This window comes from Electrona antarctica (assembly GCF_951216825.1).
Source record: "Electrona antarctica genome assembly, chromosome: 7".
NCBI lineage: Eukaryota > Metazoa > Chordata > Actinopteri > Myctophiformes > Myctophidae > Electrona > Electrona antarctica.
This window is the reverse complement of record NC_136812.1, coordinates 34,862,354-34,886,931: the sequence shown is the minus strand read 5'-3', so window position 1 is coordinate 34,886,931 and position 24,578 is coordinate 34,862,354. Positions and strand designations below refer to the sequence as shown.

General features: G+C 42.9%; 1 protein-coding gene across 5 annotated transcripts in view; it reads right to left on the bottom strand.

Moving 5' to 3' along the window:
• The window catches only part of lpp (LIM domain containing preferred translocation partner in lipoma), a 194,411-nt gene that overhangs the window by 52,594 nt on the left and 117,239 nt on the right, over positions 1 to 24,578 (bottom strand). For all 5 annotated transcript variants that reach the window (XR_013790431.1, XM_079506186.1, XM_079506187.1 and 2 more), the window contains one exon: positions 19,666 to 20,241. Coding sequence is in view for 4 of the 5 variants with exons in the window: in XM_079506186.1 (XP_079362312.1) it covers positions 19,666 to 20,241 (576 nt within the window). In the remaining variant the exon portion in view is untranslated. The remainder of the gene's footprint in view (positions 1 to 19,665; positions 20,242 to 24,578) is intronic.

Here is a 24,578-nt window from a genome sequence, read left to right as displayed (position 1 = left end):
TGCTCTTCAGCGTCAGTGGAGCGGCAGGCTTTTAGAGAGGAGCTTTGCTCTACACACAGTCTGACATCCCAGCTTTTTTTTTGTCTACACAAATCACAATGGTATTATGTGAAAGGGACGCTATGGCGGAGCATTTGCTGTGGCGGAAATGGCTTATTAGAATATTAATAACAATAATAATGACAATGGCAGCAAATGGACTATATCCATTTGTGTGGGTTCGCGTGGGATTGCAGTTTGATTGGATTGGGCCAGCTAAAAAAAGCATTTGTTGTCGCGCCGCTAAACTGCCGATTATGGCAGCTTAGGCGACTCCGTTTTACCAAAACAATGAGTGGATTGCGGATCAGTCACACAATCCTTTTGAGTGAGTGTGTACTGTGTGCGTGCACGTGCGTGTGTGTGCGTGTGTGTGTGTGTGTGTGTGGGTGTTTGCAGGGCAGGGTGGAGTGTTTCTGTGTGTCTACAGTCTAACATATGGGCTAATGTTAAATATCCTTTTGAAATGTGCTTTTAGAGACATCACTTTGGATTTATTCCACTCCATGATGCACGCGCTACTACTGTACGTTACTAGGCTATATAATAAGTCTGGCAAACAGGAAGGACCTTTACAGTGCATACAGTACTGTAGCTACTGTACTGTACTGTATGTAGTAGTGAGTTTCAAATAAATTCATCACTATGCACACAAATTACAACCCGTTTGAAAACACATTTTTAAAGGAGAAGTGTAAGGACAGGTTTTTACTGTGGGCAAAAAGAATACAAACATCAGCAATACAATGGGAGGTTTGGGGAAAGTGCTGATTGTTTTACACCTGGGCACGTCATTACGGGCTACAAATAGCTGATCTACAAGCTCAGGTTTTGATGTGACATGTTATTGAATTTGTAGTCTCGCGCTGCCAGACTGTTGCCTCTCGCAATTTCCAAATGTCATACAGTCCTGAGCAACGGAAGCTCTATCATAAGTAAAATATAAAGCGGAAGTGGAGCCTCTTCGCCACTTCCGTTTCGGTCTTTACAGTCGCGCAAATGTATCCTAATATAAATAGAAATCATCTAGCACAGTGGTTCCCAAACTGTGGTGCGTGCACCCTTTGTGGTGCGCGAGCGCCTTCTAGGGGGTGCGCGACATGAAAAGTCTAATGGTGGTGCTATGGTTTTATTTTAAATATATTAACATATTATGCCAATATATGGCAAGTAATGCAGAATATAGCCTATGCTGCATATATTATGCCATATTCAGGTTCATACGGTATATGTGGATAAAAAGGAAATATATGTCTCTATATAGCTTATGCAATTTATATTTCCATGTGGGGGGTGCATCAGCTAGGTCGGGAGGTAACAGGGGGTGCATCAGTTAGGTCGTGAGGTAACAGGGGGTGCATCAGCTAGGTCGGGAGGTAACAGGGGGTGCATCAGCTAGGTCGGGAGGTAACAGGGGGTGCATCAGCTATGTCGGGAGGTAACAGGGGGTGCATCAGCTAGGTCGGGAGGTAACAGGGGGTGCATCAGTTAGGTCGGGAGGTAACAGGGGGTGCATCAGTTAGGTCGGGAGGTAACAGGGGGTGCATCAGTTAGGTCGGGAGGTAACAGGGGGTGCATCAGTTAGGTCGGGAGGTAACAGGGGGTGCATCAGCTAGGTCGGGAGGTAACAGGGGGTGCATCAGTTAGGTCGGGAGGTAACAGGGGGTGCATCAGCTAGCTCGGGAGGTAACAGGGGGTGCATCAGTTAGGTCGGGAGGTAACAGGGGGTGCATCAGTTAGGTCGGGAGGTAACAGGGGGTGCATCAGTTAGGTCGGGAGGTAACAGGGGGTGCATCAGTTAGGTCGGGAGGTAACAGGGGGTGCATCAGCTAGGTCGGGAGGTAACAGGGGGTGCATCAGCTAGCTCGGGAGGTAACAGGGGGTGCATCAGCTAGGTCGGGAGGTAACAGGGGGTGCATCAGCTAGCTCGGGAGGTAACAGGGGGTGCATCAGTTAGGTCGGGAGGTAACAGGGGGTGCATCAGTTAGGTCGGGAGGTAACAGGGGGTGCATCAGTTAGGTCGGGAGGTAACAGGGGGTGCATCAGTTAGGTCGGGAGGTAACAGGGGGTGCATCAGCTAGCTCGGGAGGTAACAGGGGGTGCATCAGTTAGGTCGGGAGGTAACAGGGGGTGCATCAGTTAGGTCGGGAGGTAACAGGGGGTGCATCAGTTAGGTCGGGAGGTAACAGGGGGTGCATCAGTTAGGTCGGGAGGTAACAGGGGGTGCATCAGTTAGGTCGGGAGGTAACAGGGGGTGCATCAGCTAGCTCGGGAGATAACAGGGGGTGCATCAGTTAGGTCGGGAGGTAACAGGGGGTGCATCAGCTAGCTCGGGAGGTAACAGGGGGTGCATCAGTTAGGTCGGGAGGTAACAGGGGGTGCATCAGTTAGGTCGGGAGGTAACAGGGGGTGCATCAGTTAGGTCGGGAGGTAACAGGGGGTGCATCAGCTAGGTCGGGAGGTAACAGGGGGTGCATCAGTTAGGTCGGGAGGTAACAGGGGGTGCATCAGCTAGGTCGGGAGGTAACAGGGGGTGCATCAGTTAGGTCGGGAGGTAACAGGGGGTGCATCAGCTAGGTCGGGAGGTAACAGGGGGTGCATCAGTTAGGTCGGGAGGTAACAGGGGGTGCATCAGCTAGGTCGGGAGGTAACAGGGGGTGCATGGCCAAAAAGGTTTGGGAACCGCTGAGCATATAGATCCCTATATCACTCTTCCCACAAGACCTAAAAAAGGCTAAAATACTCTGTATAAAAAAGGAGCCAAAAGTGACCCCGATAACTACCGACCGGTGTCAATTTTGAGCTCTGTATCAAAAATCTTCGAGAAAATAATTAACGATCAACTAAATGAATACCTAAATAGGAACAATCTAATGTATAAACTCCAAACTGTCTTTAGAAAATATTTAACAGAACAAATTAGGAAAGAAGTTTGACAGTGGAAAACTTTGTGGAATGGTGCTGCTGGACTTACGGCGAGCGTTCGACACAGTGAACCACGGTAGGTTACCGAGCAAGCTTGAGGCCCTGGGGGCAGACAGGGCAACATGTAAATGGTTCAAATCATATCTGACGGGGCGCGGACAAAGGGTAGAGGTAAATGGCGTTTTATCTGACCCAAACATCATGGAATGAGGAGTTCCACAAGGAAGCATTCAAGCCCAGCCCTATTTTCAGTGTACGTGAATGATATGACAGATGTATGTAACTGTGATTTGTTCTTCTACGCTGATGATTCTGCTCTGCTAATGTCCCACAAGGATCAAGTAACTTTAGAAAGCTCCAGTGGCGGTTAGAGTCTTCCACAGGCCCTGAGGCGAGATTGACGGCCCGGGCCCCAACCCCCCCCCAGACCACCGGAGCAAATCAGTCTACTCTAACGTGCAGCCAAGCAGCCCAGTTTAAACGCACTATTTCCTGCCTGCGCCGTGAAGGGGCCTTCACAATAAAGCGTCACCCTTTACCTCCCAATGAACTACATTTTACACTGCTTATTATTGACAGGAAATGTATTCTTAGTCGCGGTAACTTAACAGCGTGTTTGTGGGAGAGAGAGCCAGAGAGAGAGTATACAGTTTAATACCACCAATGTTTTATTATGATTGCTTTTCTAAATAAATCAAATCAAAACAAAACAAGCATAGCATTTCTTAGCAAAAAAGGAAATAAAAAAATAAAATATAAAGATATTTTAAAATATATTTTCGTGAACGGAAATAGCAGCTTCCTTACTTGGATTTCAGGAGGTGTAGTTCCAGACTATACTGTAGCATTCGGAGATTGTGGAATAGTTGTCTGGCTACGCGAGACTATTGAACTTGTAGATCAATAACACTAAATTCCTACTATTCAAGGTAAGTCTTTTTTCCCCCTTTTTTTTGCTAAAACAAAAATTTTAAAAAGTTAAAGCTCTGTATTCTGATGTTCAATAACAGGAGTCTCCTCTATCTCTCCAGCAAATCAGGAGAGAATACCCATTTATCAGCATAAATGTTATAGTGTCCCAAACCAGTTTCAATTTTGTCTACTCATTTTGTTGTGTCATCACTTTCAATTTCACTTGCTTATCCTGAGTTCTCTCTCTAGATTTGATACTGTAAACTAGACCTCAACATTTTGCGTTGAGAGAAAGGGAGAACCCTGTATTACTGTACAGACACTCAGAATAGATCTATTTACGTAACAGTAATTGTAACAACAGCTACTTAAATGACTAATCCATACATATAATAATCCATCAGATTAATTTACTGATTAGACTTTCAAACAAGTAACCAGTCATATGTACAGGTTTTGAATCCAAGGATCCCAAACCTTCTAAAAATAAGCTCAAAAACCACCTTCTGAGACATTTAGAAGTATACATTTACCCCAAACAAAATAGGTCATGCCGTTTCAGCTCCAATTAAACAGAGAGAAAATAACACTCCACTGTACAGCAACTGTACAGAGAGCACGGGAGGATAATTAAAAATTAAGCAATTCCATAATTGACATTTTCCACAGCCACCCAAATCTTCGGGCACAAATTGAATTTGCATAAAGGGATGAATTCCGGAGACTGTAGAGAGAAGAGTATACACATTACACAGTAAAATCCTTGGTGTTATTAATTTGTAACTCTGATAGTGTACAAATGTGACCCGTACACGTGGTTATATTTATACACTCCCAAAGTGAAATAGTCAAGATTTTACTGTGCTGTGTCATAGTAGACGTGTCCAATGTCCCTCCAATTGTGCATGTGTAAAAACTATGTGTTCATAACAGACGCCTGTGAACAGATATGATAAATAACTGAGTGCAGAGAGCGGTGCCACAAGCAATCTTGGAAGAAAAAAAAGAAAGAAGGCAAACTACAAATGACTGCACAAATTGTTGGTACAGAGATAAAAACTTATTTGGCTTCTCTCTTTATATGTCATCACAATTATATTATATCATGTCGCCAAACGCTCCATTACAGAGGATGCAGGTTTCCCTGGTTTGGATGAGAGATGAATTTGCCGGCCCTGCTGTTTCCTCACTCGGCAGGATAGATCTACATTTAAACCATTTAGGCCTGACCTCAAAATTTAAAAGAATTCTTCTAAATCCTCCAGTTTTCTGAAATAAAGATTTTCACGATTTTTCAAAAATAGCAGACCTACAAGCTCGTAGCGCGCCACTCGGTGGCACGCTATGAGCTTGTAGATCTGCTATTTTTCAATAGCTACATTATAACATAATATTTAAAACACCAAAAGGGGTTCCTGCCCAGAATGGGTTAAACCCATGCGGTGAACATAATGAAGATTCACACAGGTCTAAGTCTCCAAAATCACCATCCTGGCACCAGAACGCTTCCCTTTTGTAGTACACACTGTTGACCATCTCCTGTATAATTTGGCCCGCAAAGCAAACCATGATATATCCTTTTCCTCCCCATATGAACGGCCAAATCCAAACAATGGCTCATTTGAATGACACCCTTAAGGTTATTGCTTGACCAAACACCACCACATGGAACCTGTTGTTCCCCACAAAACAACTCTAATCAGTTGCAGGAATCCTTCCTTGATGGGGACAAAACAAAAGAAAGAACAACAAAGATGATCTTTCGAAAGTGCACACGTTTCATGAAGTCTGAGCCAGGAGTGGGCGGGGCTGGGCTGGCCCCCGAGCTGTTGCGTGGACAGGAGATGTTCTACAGAGAGAGGCCACACAGAGTGGAACCTGGCTAGAGCAGCACTCCTGACTGACAGGCAACCATGTCCCGTAATAACCAGCAGGGGCCACTATTAAGCAGGTATTATATCTGCCTGGTTGTTTGTTGTCTACCTCAACACAGTCAGGTGGCATCAGTGATGTGCGTTTTGATCTACCAAACTAAATTATTTTATGGATTTTCCTTTTCTTTACTGTTCTGATTTTCCTTTCTTGCATTAGATCTTCTTTCAAAATAAAAAATATGACCTTCAATGAATAAAAATTCAAGAGTTGGAATTAAACCATAAGAAAGTGAAAAACCTCAAAAGAAGTGGCTGTGCAAATCCAAATTACAATGTGATTCCAAAGATTTATGAGGAATTTGGGGCAGTGAGGCGGGTGATGCATCGAACTAACCCAACAGGGAGATCAAGTATCATAAATAGAACAGATTCTCAATAAAGAGATTAGAAAAAGAAGGTAAAAACAAATGAATCTGCAGGGATTAATTCAACGGGCAAGGGAGGTGGGAGAGGTTGAAAACAAAAACAACCTGCTTGGACATTTAAAGTCTCCAGAGCTCATTGAGCTGCACTGGCACTTATCGATCTGGGACAGTTATTTACTGACCACGGCCTGCAGTCAGAGGAGTGGGTGACGGAGGGCCCTTATTATTTATTAGGGCTTCTCTGACAAACAACTCTGATCTACGCATGCCTATCATGACTGACAAATGAACTGACTCCAAAGAAGCTTTAGGTTTTAACTTTTAGAATTTAACTCAAAATCAATGACAGTCTCATTTATATTTGATATCAATTCTTCACATGGTCTGTGATTTGTTGGTAATTGCGAGGGTGGATTGGTTCCAACCTGGAAGGTGGTTATGGCTCTGGTTTCTTAGGTGATGGATGGCATCAGACAGTGAAACATAAGCAAGAGATCTAGGTTTCCTTCAGCGACCTCCAGGATCAAGTCAGAGCGCTGCACTGACCTTTACTTGAACCAAACATTCAGTAACCAGATCCATCACAGACACCAGCGAACATTGTGTTGAAACGGCAATGTTATTGACACGGCAGTTATAATCCATTTAGAGCTGCGCAATCTTAACTAATCCAACTGATAGCCGTCACAAGACACTGTATATACAACCACCTCGGTGGCTGAACATCATGGTGATATTGTGGTCACAGGAGGAGAATGTGTGAAGTGTCCATGGGGAGTGAATGCCCTTACATCTGCAAACCATCTGGCCACAACAATTAAAGCTGTCATCATAACTTTACACTTTAAAATTAGACTTAGATTTTAGAGCACACGTGTCACCAAGAAAATGGTAACCGAACGTCTCCAACGTCGAGACGGCTACATTTTTGCTGTGGTCTTTGACTGAAATGTTGTCTTTGTGTGCCATCAGTTAAATGTATTCTTGCCAAAAACAAAAAAAAAACAAAGCATAGACGTATTAGTGGGTGCATTATTAAATGATACATCACACGTTTAGCATTACAAGTAGCCTACTAAATTAAATGGAGGCACCTGTTCAACCACATCAGTCATCGCCTCACAGAGCATGCCGTTTCCTCTCCTCTCGCCAATGAAAGCGTCTGAACGGAGCAGAAGAAGTCGCATGCCTCTCTCAAATAGAATGCAGTGGGTGTAGTCATTGTGTCTGCTGTAGTACATTTATGCACTGTTCAGACTGCAAGCAAATCCCATTTGTATCTCAAATCTGATCTTTAGTTCCGTCAGTCCACACACTGATATTTGCAAGTTATCGGATCAGATTTGTGTATTTCAGGCATTGTCAACCTACAGTATCTGCATTGGTTGCTGTGGTAACGACATAGGCATACAGTATATACTCGCACGATGGTGTCACTCATCAAAAACAGCAATGTTGCACGTTGTGAGCTTGTAGATCATCTATTTTTGGCGAGCAACAACAAAGTATGACAGACTTCAGTGTCCCGAGTTTCCAGACAGACACTTCTATAGAAATCATATTAGAATCGCATTTCAAACCACCTAATCACAAAAATCAGTTTCCAGGTGTTTATTTTGTGGTTAAGACATGATACAACCAATGTGATTCCAATCTGGATAGGCCAAAATTCAGATTTGGACTGCCTGATTCTGAACAGATTAGGCAGTATCAACAAACAAACCTATTCTAAGGTTTTCTGGCTGCCACTAGTTCAGTCAGCAGTTAGTTCATTGAAAACATTGTCATGAATCAAATTTCCTGTGCCCTCTGTTCAGATTATAAATAAAGCATAGTCTGTTCATTTTATGTTGGCTTTCAAAAGGAACCTTGTTCAGGAGCATGCAAAAACAAAAGTACACCATAAAAAACACTGGTGGTAATCAAAGACTTTTTAGTTCCTCTTTTACTGTTTATTAACATACAGAAAATATACTAGAACAATTTGTAATTATAAAGTCTAAACTTGACAAATCAAATAAAACATGCCTGTGTATAGCATTTGTTCATTGCAGTTCTCATTGACCAATTTTTGTGTTATTGTTACTTTCATAAGCCAGGACCTGCCACATTTACTGTTTTCCTTTCTTCAATGTTTTATAAGTAGCTACAGTATGTCTGATACATTTTAATGATCCCCACTTTAGTGATTGTCTAAGCACCGCACCAGCCTACCCGAAATGCTCCGACTACTCCTTTTATAAATATAAACGTGCTATAAAAGACTAAATGAATGATCCATGACTCATCATTTTCTATATTTTCATCATCTGAAAACAGGCAGCTAGTTGGCTTGGTGATCAAAGACTTACACTGGATCCATTGACCTTTAAAAAGAAACCCAACGAACCAATGCCTGCTTTATACTTAGTTGCGTGTCATTGTTGTGCACTAAAAATAACAGATCTACAAGCGCATGACGTGTTGTAGTGTGACGCATTGTGAGCTTGTAGATTGGCCATATTCAAAGCATCAAAGGATCAAAGCATGTGTGCACCTAAATACATTGTTCTATGAAATACAAATGCTGCCACAAGAGCACACAGTAACAATGGCTCTCTAACCACAGACGTTTCAATTCAGGGTTAAAGAAATCGCTCTCAAGATTATACGAAGAATGTGAAATAATTGGCTGTGCGGTAATTAATACACAATGTGTTGTTAGGAAATATAATTCTAGGAAAACCTGCGCTGGTGAGATAAGGATTTAATTAGACGTCAACATGCCTTCCATACCTCTGTGATAAATGATAATCATGTCACTGCAGTGACTTGTACAGTTATGTGGGCTGACATGTCTTTATAGGGCATTCTTCACTGTCAGCTGTGCTCTCGTGATTGAGATCAAATCATATTGTATTTGGTGAACAAAAAATAAAGCAGCAAAGCCTTACTGCTTGGGAGCACACCGAATTCATATGTGAACTTTAAAGTTCAATTTGGAGTTATTAGACCGGTGCCTGTTGAGTACCGACCGACTCGGGAAAGATGCAAGTTGGGAATGATGTTAAATATAGAGAATGAATGCCCCACCCTGTTATGCAATACACGTTATTAGTTATACCCGTTGTCAGAGTACCTGTTGTAACAGTCTGTCTGTCTGTGTCCCTTTTGTGCCGATATGGAAAAGTCCTTGTACAGTCAGTGGTAAACGCCCGTGGAGAATCAATGTGTGGAGAATGTCTGAAGAGTGCAATCTGACGAAAATATGTGAAAAGTGTGGGGAATTTGCCAAATCAAGCCTAGGCCGGGGTTGCCATGGCAATCAATAGGCACATTTGTGCCACGGCCAGAGCCTTTTGTACAATGGGCAGTCGGATCGGTGGTTCTGGACAACCGCCTATCTAAATGGGACTCGACACTGCACTCTCTGAGGTCGTCTGCCAAATTTGAAGACATGTTGGTCGAACGGTTCACGAGACTACAGATGTACAGAGACTGTGCATTTATCGTAAGATAAGATAATGTAGTTCTACTGTTACACATTTTGAGCTTGTAGATCAGCTATTTTTGCTACAACAGTAATATACAATATGGCCCTCTGGAGTGAGTGTGGAAATATAGTGGCCCTCTCCATCGTCAAAGTTGGCCATCCCTGTAACATAGCGTTATTATCCAGACTTGGCGGTATGTTGTATCACACATTTGAAGGTGACCGACATGTTCCTACGGATGTCTGCAGTAAAAACAGCCAGGGTGGTCAAATTATATTCCGCTATCAAACAACTGTTTAAATCAGGGTTTTTGACAGCCTGTGAAAAGTTTTACACGGATCGCATTCCCGGTCAGCAGCAGATCAGGAATATGCTTCTGTGAACTGACTGACCTTTACGAATCCCTGTTCAACACATTTCTAACATCAATACATTAATACATCAATACTGTTTTATAAGCTATAATGGACATACCAGGAAGAAAACAAATTGATATACTGTACTGTCAACATTGTATACAGTATACTACTACATCATTTTGATCGATAAGATTTTATAGGTGACCAAATCGAAAAATAAATGCTATAAATAAATGAGGCAAATAGGCAATGCAGGTGATGTTCAGTCAAGTCATATTCCTAAAAAAAAAAATTGTAAAAGATGCTACTGTAGCTCATTTGTATGGTTTACACATACCAAAAGCACATAAATGTATAGTATATGGATGAACTGTCAATCAGTGTAATGGCCTGTCGTTACTGTTAGAGAAATGAGATGTGGCATGAGGACTGAGGGTCATGGGAGGACAGCGAGTGGAAGAGGGTCCGTTCAGTTCCATCAATCACTGGGCTTCAACCCCAACTTCCATGTCAAGCCTGAGTTATACTTAGTTGCGCCATGGGTGTTGCGGACTGAAAATAGCCGATCTACAAGCTTACAATGTGTCACAGTGTGACGCATTGTGCGCGTGTAGATCTGCTATTTTCGGTGTGTGACACCAGCATGCAATTAAGTATAAATCAAGCTTAACAGTGCCATTACATGCTTTATGAAATGGGTGTTTCACAACTTCAGTAATGAGAAGTAATTAAACTAATTATACATATAGGGAGGGAATATTGTCAAGCCCAGTTTAGCACGGCAAGCATTTTAAGTATGCTTGGCATTCAGTCAGTACAGACTCCGTACATTGAGGAGGCTGTAGGCTGTTCTCGTGACACACCACAAGTTGCCCCAAGCTCTGGCTGTTAGTATCCTCTTGTAACCCTGCACGAGGTAACCAATCTGTTGAGTAATCTATACCGTAGCTGTATAGGAGCTGCTGGTGAACCTACACTCGATAACAGACCTCACACAGGTCCTGAGAGTAGGGGTGTCCGAGGTCAGTCACCTGAGGTGACTGTACATTATGTACAGTCACATCTGACTTTTTAAAATGTAATGACTAGGTTGTATTTGGAGCTTTTAGTAGCACAAGAAGTAGGTGTGGTTTTCCAATGAAGAGCAGCAGCCAATGCTGTTCAGCAATGCAGCATATGCTGTACATATCTACAGTATGGTACTTTCTATGTTTTAGGTTACACCCATTAACCCGCTATGGGGGTAATTGGACTTGAAACTTGCTTGAGACTTTGCTTTAATTATTTGTCATACAGTATTTACGTAGTACATTGTGTTTTAATGTAGTTGAAAGAGCTTATTGATTTGAAAAGTCTAGCCAAAACATAGTTCCTGGAGAAAAGATTTGATTTATAAACAACATTTTACATTCATGACTCCTTCATGGCAATGTGATCATGAATGCTATAGAGTGATGCTTAGTGATAGTTGGAAAAAGGCTCATAGTTAGCATTGCATCAATAAACTCATTAGTCCTTTTAAGCTATCACCACACATAAAATGTACCTTCTGATCTATTTTAGCAAACATTATCTCCATGACATCTGTGAATATGTCAATGTTTGACCCTGGAGTTCTGTATAAGCAACTGACAATGACATTTCTTTTTGTAATTTGTACCCATGCAAATTTCTATGGTTATACATTCCATTACATAATTAATAATAGTTGACATACTTTCTACTATCTTGTATCTAAGGTTTCTGTCTATGTACAAAGCCACACCCCCTCCCCCTTTGTTCACCCTGTTCCTATAGTTCAGTTCATATCCATACAGCTCTATGTTATCCAGACCCTTCTCAGGGTTGAGCCACGTCTCAAGTATCGTCAAGTATTTTTCAATTTTTCCAAAGTTGGCATATAGGCTTCTACTATTAAAATGAATAATTGATAGTCCTTGATCTTGCTTAATGCACTTGTTGAACTTCTCCTCAGTATAGTAATCACAATTATTACTTATATTATTAAAGAAATTGCCCTCAGGGTCAATGTCATGCTCAAATACATTCATAGTATAGTATATATTTTTGTACCCATTGAATTACAATGACATCTCCTACAGCTCACACCCATGAGCAGCAGCACTGATGGAAACAGTACAGCTAAATGGTCTTTGTCAAACTTCTCAAGTTGGTCAATGCTATTGATGCATACCCCGTAGGAATTCTCCGCTGCACCCATTGGTTTAACAAAGACCTTAAAACTGGCAGTCCAAGTGGACTGAATTTTGCCTTGTTTTCTGAGAGCCCTTGCTTGTCTGACTATGTCAGCATTTTATTTGGTGAGATGCTCGTTTATATATATATCTTTGATCCCCTTTAAGTTTTTACACTGTTTCAGCAGATTTACTTTATGTTTTTCTGTTTGCAAATCGAATGATTATGGATGGTATTGCTGTATTGCTGATGGTATGTCAATGTTTTTACCACAGAGGAATGATTTTACGTGTTCCTCGGTTGTCCTTTCATGGTCAGGACCCGACGTAGGGCCTTTCACCGCCTGGAGAAAGCTCTGTGGTTTGACTTTCAAACCTGAGATGATCACATCATTCATCCTGGAGTATTGCTCTAGACTGTCCAATCGATTTTCCAGGGAAACAATTCTCTTGTTCCATATTTTGTCTTTTGAGCTGCTTCACCTCACCCATCAGCTCTGTTTCCACATTTGCAGACATCATTTCCACTGATGCTTTCAGCTCCTCCATGTCCTTGTCATGGCCATCTCCTGGGGCTGCTCCTGGGGCTGGCCTGGAGGCTAGCTGCTGCCTGGTGTTGATGGCTGCTCCTGGGGCTGGCCTGGAGGCTAGCTGCTGCCTGGTGCTGGTAGCTGCTCCTGGGGCTGGCCTGGAGGCTAGCTGCTGCCTGGTGCTGGTAGCTGCTCCTGGGGCTGGCCTGGAGGCTAGCTGCTGCCTGGTGGTGGTGGCTGCTCCTGGGGCTGGCCTGGTGGCTAGCTGCGGCCTGGTGTTGATGGCTGCTCCTGGGGCTGGCCTGGTGGCTAGCTGCGGCCTGGTGGTGGTGGCTGCTCCTGGGGCTGGCCTGGTGGCTAGCTGCGGCCTGGTGGTGGTGGCTGCTCCTGGAGGCTAGCTGCGGCCTGGTGGTGGTGGCTGCTCCTGGGGCTGGCCTGGAGGCTAGCTGCTTCCTGGTGGTGGTGGTGGCTGCTCCTGGGGCTGGCCTGGAGGCTAGCTGCTTCCTGGTGGTGGCTGCTCCTGGGGCTGGCCTGGAGGCTAGCTGCTTCCTGGTGGTGGTGGTGGCTGCTCCTGGGGCTGGCCTGGAGGCTAGCTGCTGCCTGGAGGCTAGCTGCTTCCTGGTGGTGGTAGCTGCTCCTGGGGCTGGCCTGGAGGCTAGCTGCTGCCTGGTGGTGGTAGCTGCTCCTGGGGCTGGCCTGGAGGCTAGCTGCTGCCTGGTGGTAGCTGCTCCTGGGGCTGGCCTGGAGGCTAGCTGCTGCCTGGAGGCTAGCTGCTGCCTGGTGGTGGTGGCTGCTCCTGGGGCTGGCCTGGTGGTTAGCTGCTGCCTGGTGGCTAGCTGCTGCCTGGTGTTGATGGCTGCTCCTGGGGCTGGCCTGGTGGTTAGCTGCTGCCTGGAGGCTAGCTGCTGCCTGGTGGTGGTAGCTGCTCCTGGGGCTGGCCTGGAGGCTAGCTGCTGCCTGGTGGTGGTAGCTGCTCCTGGGGCTGGCCTGGTGGCTACTGCCTGGTGCTGAACAGCAGCAGAAGGATCACAGGCTAAAGACGAGCCCCACCGACTGCTGGCTGCTGCTGCAGGGGGCCCAGTGTTTAAGCCTGGTGAAATGTTGTCCTTAATATCGAAATGTTGTCCTTAACACACCTTGTGCCCAAGACGTCTGGGGACGTCTTTAAAAAAAAATTCTTTGTTTTAATACGTGGTGCCAAAGTTTGTGTTATTGCCATTGAGAATGCATTGGGCGTTCAAGTTAAATAACTCAGAATCTATAAAAATCTGTAAAAAGTTCCAGCATGTGTCTCCACAGTCAGCTGAATTAAAAAAAATGAATGGATTTTCTAGGTGAAAGTGATTTTCACCCACTTTTGCGTGGCCACACAAAGTGTTAATAAAGTACTTCCTTTGCCTAAGAATGGTGTGCGGGCCCTACCTCCTTCCATGATTGCCTTATTAGCCCTGCACCTACTGTCGAGGTGCATGTAAATAGGTATGCTCTCAATGAATTGGTGGCCCAAATGAAAATGTTTTATTTATTTTTATTTTATTTTTTACAAAAGAGTTGGAGAGATAGGGAGACAGCACCTTTCATACTAAAAGAAGAAGTCCTCAGATCATAATAGGCATAAAGCAATATGCTTTTGACTGAAGTTCAGTTCACAGGTGTTTTATTGGAAAGACCACTCTGAGTAACAAAGCTCCACATCATTGACCAAGGGTCCAAGATGGGTCAAAAACTATTTTGGACCGATTCTGTCAGCACCATATGTAAATGTCCCCGCATAGGTCACAAAGGGGAGGGGAAAAAAGCCCTTCAACTGAGATACGCGTCAAAACATTTAAACATGTTTGACAGTTGAAACCATCATTGACCTTCCAGCGGGCTTTAACCAGCTGCAGGGATTGAGCAGTTCAAAATAATCCCCACTGTCAAATGTCACTCAAGCTCAGAAATAACAGAAGTCATCATCCAGCTTAGCCTGGCTCCAATTTTCGGGAGAAGGACTCGTGAAAATTGCTATATTAACCGGCAGCCATGAAATCTGTTAATTTTCTTTTCTCCTACAATAGAGATCAAACAGTGGTGGATTTGGGTAATTAAGTGTCCTTGATGCCTGTTGATGTGAATAGCTCCACTTACACCTTCACTTTACGTCTCGAGTAAAGCCTAATTTATACTTTGTAGCACGTTGGTGTAGCTTGCCAAAAAGAACAGATCTACAAGCTAACAACAGTTCACAACGTGCCACGTTGTTAGCTGGTATATCTGCTCTTTTTGGAGGAGCCAGCAAGGAGGGAGCAGGGCCTCTAAGCCAATCAGAGGCCGTGTGGTTCACAGCCTTATTCCACAGAGTTCATGTCAGACTTCTAATGACGCTGCCCTTCCATGAATACTCTCAATTATGTGAAATGATCTCTGTAATAAAGTCTTCAATCAAAGTCACAGACCCCCTGCAGAGAAGGTCCCGGGCATTACATAAAACTATGATTAACGCTGAGTGACTGGGTTCATAATTATGAGGAATCTGTAAAGCATCCCGTTTTAATTGCCTAGTGTTTTGGTTTATTTACACAACAGATTAAGAGAGACACAACCCAATTCTGGTAAGTCGATTTGACACCATGTGTGAAAGGTTACGCCATTGTCACCACATCGGGTCAACCAGATTGCCGACGATAAAGGCAAAAGATGACAGATTTTTCTCTCACTCTAATCTGGCTTTTACAGTGTCTGTGGTCTATTTTTGGCATGTGTGCATGAAAGAGCTTCAAGCATACAGGACAAATGGAGGAACCGATGATCAACTTTTAAGATTTAGAAGCATTAGGGTCACTTACACTTACAGCATATTATCTGTTTGGATGTGTGCTTAGGAATTGTGAGTATTCATACAGTACATAATTTAGAAACACAAACATAAAGTAAAGGGGGTGGGGCAGTGGGGACTGGGAGGTTGGCATCCAGCCAGGAATCTGCATGATATCCTTGGGAAAGAAACACAAATATATAGTACTGTACAGAATACATCTACAAAATTAGAAATGTGCTTTTATCTGAAATCAAAGAGATCTTCGCAAATCTATTAAACGCCACCTTTTGTTTTGGTAATAATGCATCATGCTGGGACTTGCTTTTCAAGCAACATGTAGATGTTTGTTTTTTGAACAAATATAATTAGGGTTTTTATTTGTATGTTTTATTTTTTTGGTGTAGCTGCAATGTTCAAGCTAATTTGTATTTAGTAAAATACAGTCCTTGATGAGCTATTCCCAGAGGCTAAGAGGCCCAGTTTGTATTTTGAATCGGCATAAAATCCTTGAATTAAAGAAAACTCAAGGGGCTCTCACACTTTCCAGAGATTGTAGAGTGGCAGAACGCAGTGAGATTAGAACGTCCGTCTCGGCGGAATTGGCCTACTCTATTTTCAGCAACGGCAGCATTTTGTAATTCTCCACAGGTACACTACGAAGTGACCTGCTGTACATGATCTACTGTATGAAGGCCTTGCTTCGCTGTGTGAAGGACGTCACGCTGTGCTCTGACTAACAGACTGGTTGTTGTTTCAGCCTTGGCATAATGAAAGTGTTCGGAACAATATGCCACTCGTCTTACTTCTGCAGATCAAAGCTTGGTGTAATGATGCCCCCATGATGCCCCCCTTCAAAACGAGCATCCTCCAAACTCTAAATAGGGTACAGTACTAGTGCAATTTAAATAAACAAACGGCTAAGAAGCTGAGATATATTTAAATACCGCACAACCTCTGCCACTGGAAATAAAAGTCATTGTAAAAAAATAAAATAATTCATGTCAAGAGTATTGCAAAGATGAAATATGATGTGATGATTTTATCGTAGATGACATTATGAAACAGTTTCTCTCCTAAGCATTGATTAAAACCATGTGTTCCTTTGTTGTATGAATGCTGAATGAAATGGCCTGGTAGGAGCACTGAAAGGCACAGACAGAAAGCCAATGTCTTGTTGAAGCGATCATTAGTTACTATTTCATGTGTTTGTTCCTCCTCGGGGTAACACCGTCTGATTTAACATTCCCAATAGCTAGTGAATCACTGCCGATGCTCACCACCCAGACAACAGCCGTGTTTGTTTTTCCGCCAAGCTGTATTGACTGTAATGCTCAACAAACCTATTTGCCAAGAGAAATTTCTCAAATCTGAAATTATTCATGAAAATCAATCGTGCATAGTGCATGCGCTAGACTCATCTACTGAAGTCTAACTTCAACTAGAGGAAAAACAGGAATTGATGAATGTTCTTTCCTTATGGTGTGATTATTTGTGAACTCCAACAGCCCTCTCTAAACGTTCCACATTCTCCTCTGTGATGTTTGCTGAAGACCCACGTACTGCAATGTTTGTCTGGTTATTAGGAAAAAAAATACATTATGGTTGTGCTATCAATTACTGCATGCACACTTAATACCGTTATCCGCAGACCATCATCATGGCCACATTTACTTTAATCTTGTCCAATTAATTTCCCACTGACGTATACAGTAAACTGGGACTAGAATAAACTCGACCTATGAACCTCCAGTATGCATCTCCAGTGGAAATTGTTTAACAAACAATGGGCTGTGCTAAGTGTGATAATACCTTGTGATATGAACAGTATACATTTTGTATGCGTAGTGTCCATATCACGTGGAGGCTGCCAACCATATGGAAGGATGTTGGGAGAGCATGCTGTTCAACTCCCATAAGTACTACTCCTAATGGGTGCTTTCCAGGGCTATTGTTACAGTAGGATTAATTGTTTCATAAAGAATGCATAATGTGGTCCTTCTAGTCCACATTCATTCTCATTTTTGCAATCTGTTCATTTTCAGCTACGAGTATTAGAGGAAATGTCATTATTCAGTATTAGAATTGGGCAATTCTTCACAGTTTTCAAAATTCTTTGAAATACAAACTTTATTTAAGAGGAACCTTCAGTGAGCAGGCCTGTCTGACATACATAAAAAACAACATCCTATAAATTAACTACACAGGGACTACTGTTCCATTTTTATCCATTTGACGGCAACTGTAAACAGTATGCTCCATGATCTCCTGGCGATCTAAGCGCAGCCAGAAATATATGAAATATTCTGGTTTGTACTACAAGGCTCTAAACTTGAAGATGAGGATTCTCTCAGTGTCAAGTCAAGCTGCCTCTCTCCGTCCAACACTGGGACTTTTTAAACCCATATTTCATAGATGACTATCAATTATTTTCTTTGTCATCATATAATCTTGATTCTTTTTATAGCAATTGTGTTATTGTTTTGTTTTTAACAGTTTTATGGCAAATGTACAAAATAATTGAATACATTTTTACAATTCAATATAAATTAGTCTAGATAATCACTTAACCCATTTTGGGCGGGAACCCCTTTTGGTGTTGGCATTATGTTATGCTTTAGCTATTGAAAAATAGATCTACAAGCTCATAGCGCGCCACCGAGTGGCGCGCTACGAGCTTGTAGGTCTGCTATTTTTGAAAAATTGAAGAACGACTGACATAGAAACATAGCTTTTTCAGAAAACTGTCAGGATGTAGAAGAATGTTTTAGAATCCGATACTTTTCCGTTCAACGGCGCCAAACAACAAATAGTAAAAACAGTTTAAAAGCACACAATGCATCGCATAGAGTAATACAAGGATAGAGACCGAAACGGAGCGTTAGCCCTGTGGCGTTTTGAAGCACCCGGAAGACTGCCGGAAGTACAATTATAACTCAATGGCTCGAACGAGCGGAAGTTTAGCCTAGCCTAGCCCGGACCTCAAATTTGAGGACGTTCATGACGCACATGACGTCATGAACGTCCGTCCATCTCAGTGAAAGTGCTGCAATTCCACATTTCGCCAGTAGGTAGTGGCAGCTTCAACGTTGGATAGCCTTGATGCATCGCTCACACTGTCACATTTTGTGAACTTGTAGATCTGAAATTTCATTTTCTCCAACAAAAATAGATAATTTATTAACTATTGCACTCCTAATTCCAGCTCACATCAGTTCATATATTCAGCATTCTAAAATGATATCTTTGTGTGAGGTAAAACATGGAAATACACTGCTGTACCGTAGCTTAGAGGTCATATAGGATTTCATCAAACTGTTTTCTGGTGATGAGTGAATGAGTTTCCATCCATGTTAAGAGTCCTACAGTACATTGCATCTAGAGCATGAAAACATGAAAAAATAATTTAAAATCTTTTGGTGAATGCACTCGACTCTGCTTTCGGAAATGAATGGGGAGCTGTGTCATGTCTCTATGCGAGGTATTGTATGAAGAGGATGGATGCACAGAATACAAACTGGCTTTCATGAGACAAATGAAATCAGATGGTGTAAACCCCTATAGAAAAGACCTGTTAAAAATTCATAAAGGTTAAAACAACTGTTTATTCTGAGCATTTCAACGAAGGCCAGTCGCAGCTCCCTGTTGCATTGCCATCGCAAGCAATTAAAACAAACAAATACGTGCCTACTGTATTCAATTAGTCCATCAAACACACACACCCACCCGCACGCACCCGCACACACGTGTGTTCATGTTGTGCATCATACCACCTTGGTCTCTTTTGTTTTAAAATAAATTTTCTTAAGCAGTTCTGTGTTAGCAGAATAGCAGGAAAAGCACAAGAGACAACCAGAATGTCATGCCAGATGTGAACCTGTGACACCGTCATTGTTTGTGCCTTAGCCTTCTGAGCCAGAAGAGTCTCAGAACACATGGTTTAATGTATTCTAGATAGATGATGCATTTATGCATGACGAAACACAGGTAGAGCCAGTTGGAGAAAATCAGTGTCTGTTCTAATGTCAAATAGATATTTAACTGTCATCTGGAAATACTACTAGAGTGACAAAGATTATGTATCAGCTGATTACATGTGTGGTCTTGTGTGCTCCTCTAATGAGGGCTGCTCTTACCTTGGGTGGAATAATGGGGCCGGCCATGTAAGGAGCCAGACTTGGTGGAGGATCTGTGATGTAGGTTTTCTTGGGAGCTGGAGGCTGGTATCCTGGGGCGGGCTCAGGTACCCAGCCGCCAAGGCCACCTGCAAGGGTTGCACCGGGATAATGCTGATCTTGGTAGGCGGCAGGGCCCATGGGGGAAAAGCCTGGCTGCGGTGGTCCATAGGCAAAGTCAGGGCCTTTGGGCTGGGCGGGCATGTACTGCACCTGCGTGCCGCCACGGTGAGGCACCTGGTTCCCGGGGGCCTGCTGGTGCTGAGGCCCCGGCTGGGCGGCCCGCACCTGAACATTGAAGGTGGGCTGGCTCGGAGTGGAGGCCGTGGCGTAGGAGGCGGCGACTGGCTGAGGAGCGGTCTGGAACTGGGGCTTGGCCACAGGGCTGGCGGAGTAGCCCCCCCCGGGGGCCTGGGGCTTGGGTGTAGATTTCTTGGTGGCAGTGAGAGGCGGCTGGTTGGGAATGACCATACGTTTGTAGCCTGTCACCGGAGCATTGGGGTTGGGACTGGCTGGTGGTGGTGGGCCAACGGAGTTCTGGGTAAGAACAATGAAACAGAAGCAGATTTAACCACATGAACACTAGCGACCCTATTCTGGGTATGTCATAATACAGTAGGTGAACATTTGGTGATAATAGGCAGACATTCAAGGGAGCACTAAGAAGTGTTTCCTATAAAACGTGATAAATAGAAACTTGTAAAGTGTATTAATCCAAGCAGGAACACAAATACACAATCAATTGATTGATCATTCGGTTGTGGAGGAACCAACCCATCTGGCCACTTACAACTGTGGTCAGATGGGTGGGCTGCAAACGCTTGAGATTTTCAAGGGGGCCCTAGGTGGTACTTATCCTACTGCTTATAGTCACACATCTCACAAATATAATAGTTATCAATCAGTGTGCAAATGCACATTGCTAAATTTGACAGCCATCACTGTCCACAACTACAGTACAATTTCTATTAAGAACCTAACCACTAATTTGTTGAATTTCATTTCAGAAAATGTTGTAAAGCAGTACTGAAAAGCATTTCTGCAGTAAACAGGATTAAACGAGATAAGTTGAGCAGCACAGTCCCGGTGAGCAGTGGAAGTGCGGCACTTTGATTCCAGAGCCATTTATTGATAGTGCGGTTTACAGTCGAGTAATTATCCAGCCGGCCTCCTCAGAGTCAATTACAAGGCTACCTCAACAGCGGAGGCTGTGCGCTGTCCCGACCGTGGCCGGCCATAAACCAGAGCTAATAAAGCGGGGAGGGAAGGGATAAATTGTATGGTAGAGGACGCTGTGACAGCAGATTGGCAATGGCACATGACACTTGTGCTGACTCTAGCTGCATGTACGGGGAAGATGTTAAATCACAGAGATTTGTAGTGCCTGGTGTTCCTGGGAAGAAGAGGCTGTCGTAGACCAACATTACAGGAGCTCCGTGCTGGGATCCTCACTCTAACACCACCACTACCTGCTCCGATCTAGCTGTAATAGTTGATGTACTGTATAGGCCACAGATGAAAACATATAGAAACATGATATATTTGTCCTGTCTTAGGGGCTTCTGTCCTCTACATATGAACTGTTTTACACTGATTATCGGTGTCAGACTTCCAACCAGACTAAAATGGGTGCTATCATTAACCTTGGCTGGTCTTATTAGGTTATTGCCTAAAGGGGAAAAAATCAGAGTCAAAATATTAATTTTGCAGCACTCTTTAGACCCTTTGAAAGTTGCCGTGATAAGATGTCTCCCTAAATTGGGTCAAAGTATTTGCAATTGATTTCCCTTAACAGCTGATCATTGCAGAGATGCCATACATGCTCTAGTCTAGTCTATCTACACTGCATTGGCATTTCCTTGGGATGGGGAAATAGAAAATATGGTGTAATCGCATCGATGGTGATCCATTCATCATGTTAAAGTAAATCAAATCAAAAGTGTTGGTGGTAGTAGGTGTGTGTGTGTGTGTGTGTGTGTGTGTGTGTGTGTGTGTGTGTGTGTGTGTGCGCGCGCGCACACACCGCACGTGCATGTGTGTGTGTGAATAAGTGTTGATAACAGTTATCTGTAAAAACAGCAACAAAACAAAGAGACAAACAAATAAAAACACCATAAAACAGCCTCTAGAATATTCTATGCTCCAACTAACTCAGATTTCTGTCTCAGTGATTATTGCTAAATAAATATATAAAGAAGTGTGTCTGCATACAGAATGTGTGGAACAATCTCAGCCATGCCCTTTAGGAAGTAAAATTACTCAATTTAAATGTTTCATGGTTTTTAAGTAGTCCAGATTATTAATTTATCTTTAAGGCCTTAAAACCTGCAGTAACATTTACTTAGCAGAGCACTGGAAATGCAAATAGGCCCCTCAAAATAATTACACCGTCATGGTACATTTTCCACCAATTAGATTAAAGTGTATGAATCCAGTCCTTTCTTAGGTGAAGGAACTGATATATGGGATACAATTTCCAGACCTGAGAACTGTGTAAACAGTTTTAATGTTTTATGCAGCACTGGAATGATCTACACAGAATGTGTTTTATCGTTAAACACTGTTTATTTAATTTGATTAATTCAATAAAATAAATTCTGTTTGTGTCTTGATGAGTACTTCCACACGCAAATTCTACGATAATGTAAAACGTGGGCACCCTGGTTTAAAAAAAAAAAAGTGTTGTGTGGGCACACAAAGTGTAAGGAATCAAGTTATATAATACACCGTTCCAGAGATAGTCACCAATCATCATATAATGCCATCTTCTAGTGCAGGGGTTCTCAACGTTTTTGGCTGGGGACCACCGGAAATGCTTTGGCCATGTCTCATGTCTCATGACCCCCGTCCAACCCCCCCACCCCCAATACAAATTGACCGCTACCTTAATAATAGAGAAAATACATCATAAACAAATACTGAAACCAGATATAATCATTAAAGGTATATTCAGTGATTTCACTTAATTCAAATATCAGTTCTTTTTTTGTTTTGTTGTGATAATCCTCCCTACTATAGAGTGTGCTGATCATATAAGGAGTTCCTCCCTGTCCCCAGTTAACCCCTGGGGTAAAAAAACGTAGGTTTCGTTTTTGGCTAGGTGGCCCAGCCTTCATCCAATCAGGATAGAGAGGGGCCTTCCGCCAATCATGACCGAGCGGAGGCGGGCCTTGGTGTGCGTGCTGTTGGCCTGTTGCGTGTCCCCCCACTGTAGTGCATGCATGTGCACATCTTGTTACCGGGGCGGACCGGGGTTTTTTCCAAATCACCCAAAATCACTGAATGCTCCTTTAAGGAAAGTATAGGCTATGCAATAGCATAGCCTATACTCTGGGGAAACTCTGGGGAAATTTAAAAATAATTTGGCAACCCCTGTTATAGTAGATATGTGGCTCTGACTCTCCTGAGTAATATAACTATTGGTGAAATTAGAGCTCATTCCTGTATGCTCAATGTTGATATCGCAGGAAACATATGACACCAGTTGAAGCAAGGAAACAGAATGACCTCAGAATGTCAAAAGTGATGGAGGCTTTTAAATGATAAACCTGGCATGAATGTCAGAAAGACTTCCTGAATTCAGTTCCTATTATGGTAACAAAGCAAAAATAAATAAATAAGCTATATCAGTGGCAACCGAAGGAGTTTATGTAGGATAAATGTGGTGTATTGTATCAATACAAAAAAAACACACAAAAAAAAGATCAATGGCAATCGACAGAATGGTTCCATTAGGGAACATCTAAAGAGGAGCCAACCAATGTGGGAGTCCGAGAGCTGCATGTATCATATCTTGGTCTGAGCTACAGCACTGGTCACTGCCCCTTTACATTAATGATGTACTGTACTGTATGTTTGCCACTCCCCCCCCCCCAACCCCCTGTTTTCAAAAGCAAGATGTTGCTTTTGATCACATCATCCCTGAATCCATTGGCTCCCCGGGGGCATACTATACACTATGTGACACTGCTGTGAAGTGAGATGGCAGTATTTATACAGCTCTGAAAAGCAACATGCCGGCTGTTGGTGATACAGGGACATCCGTGCGAACATAACCATATTGAAGGATGCTGTGAATGACAATACTTTCCTACAAGCCACACAAATGGTGGGATTTTTTTTCAAAAGTTGAAAAATAACATTTAAAAAAATTGCATTTCAATTGAAATGAAAAAGAAAAGAAAGTGAAATTGGCTGATCTACAAGGTCACAAGTATGGTTATTTTTGCCATTCATCGTGCAACAAAGCATAAGCTTAATAAGAAGCCATAAGATTCTAGGATGCACACGCAGATCCGACACACCAAAGGTCTGACATGTGGAAACAATGGTCGGACAAGCAGTGGAACATGCACTGCTCCGTGCTCGCCGTTAGGCTTAGGTTAGGGTTTGTGGGACCAATGACAGTTGGACCAATAGTATGTTGGAACTACAGACGTTTTCTTAATTTCTGCCTCATGTCATGTCTGCTAAAAAGTGTATACTACTGCTATGGAAAATGTGGCTAGCTGACCTGATAAATACGTTGGAGGTGGAGAGGATGCGATACTTGAAACTAGACCAAACTGATTTGTTCGATTTGATATGGCAAACCCTTCATACAACATCTGGGATAAATCGCCTGCTACAACACTGCTGCTAAATGATGACCAATATACTCTGTAGTCGCTGCCCCATTCTGGATCTCAGGGTTTTTAGTCTTTAGGGGTGTCTTTGTTTTTGTCTTTTTGTTATATTTTGTATTTTGTTTTTGTATTGTGTTTTATGTATATGGGTATTGGCTATTAATCTTTTTCTTTTCTAAAGTACCCACCTATAGCCACATTACACTGACGTGTTATTGTTACTGTCTGTCATGCATGTGTGTATGTATG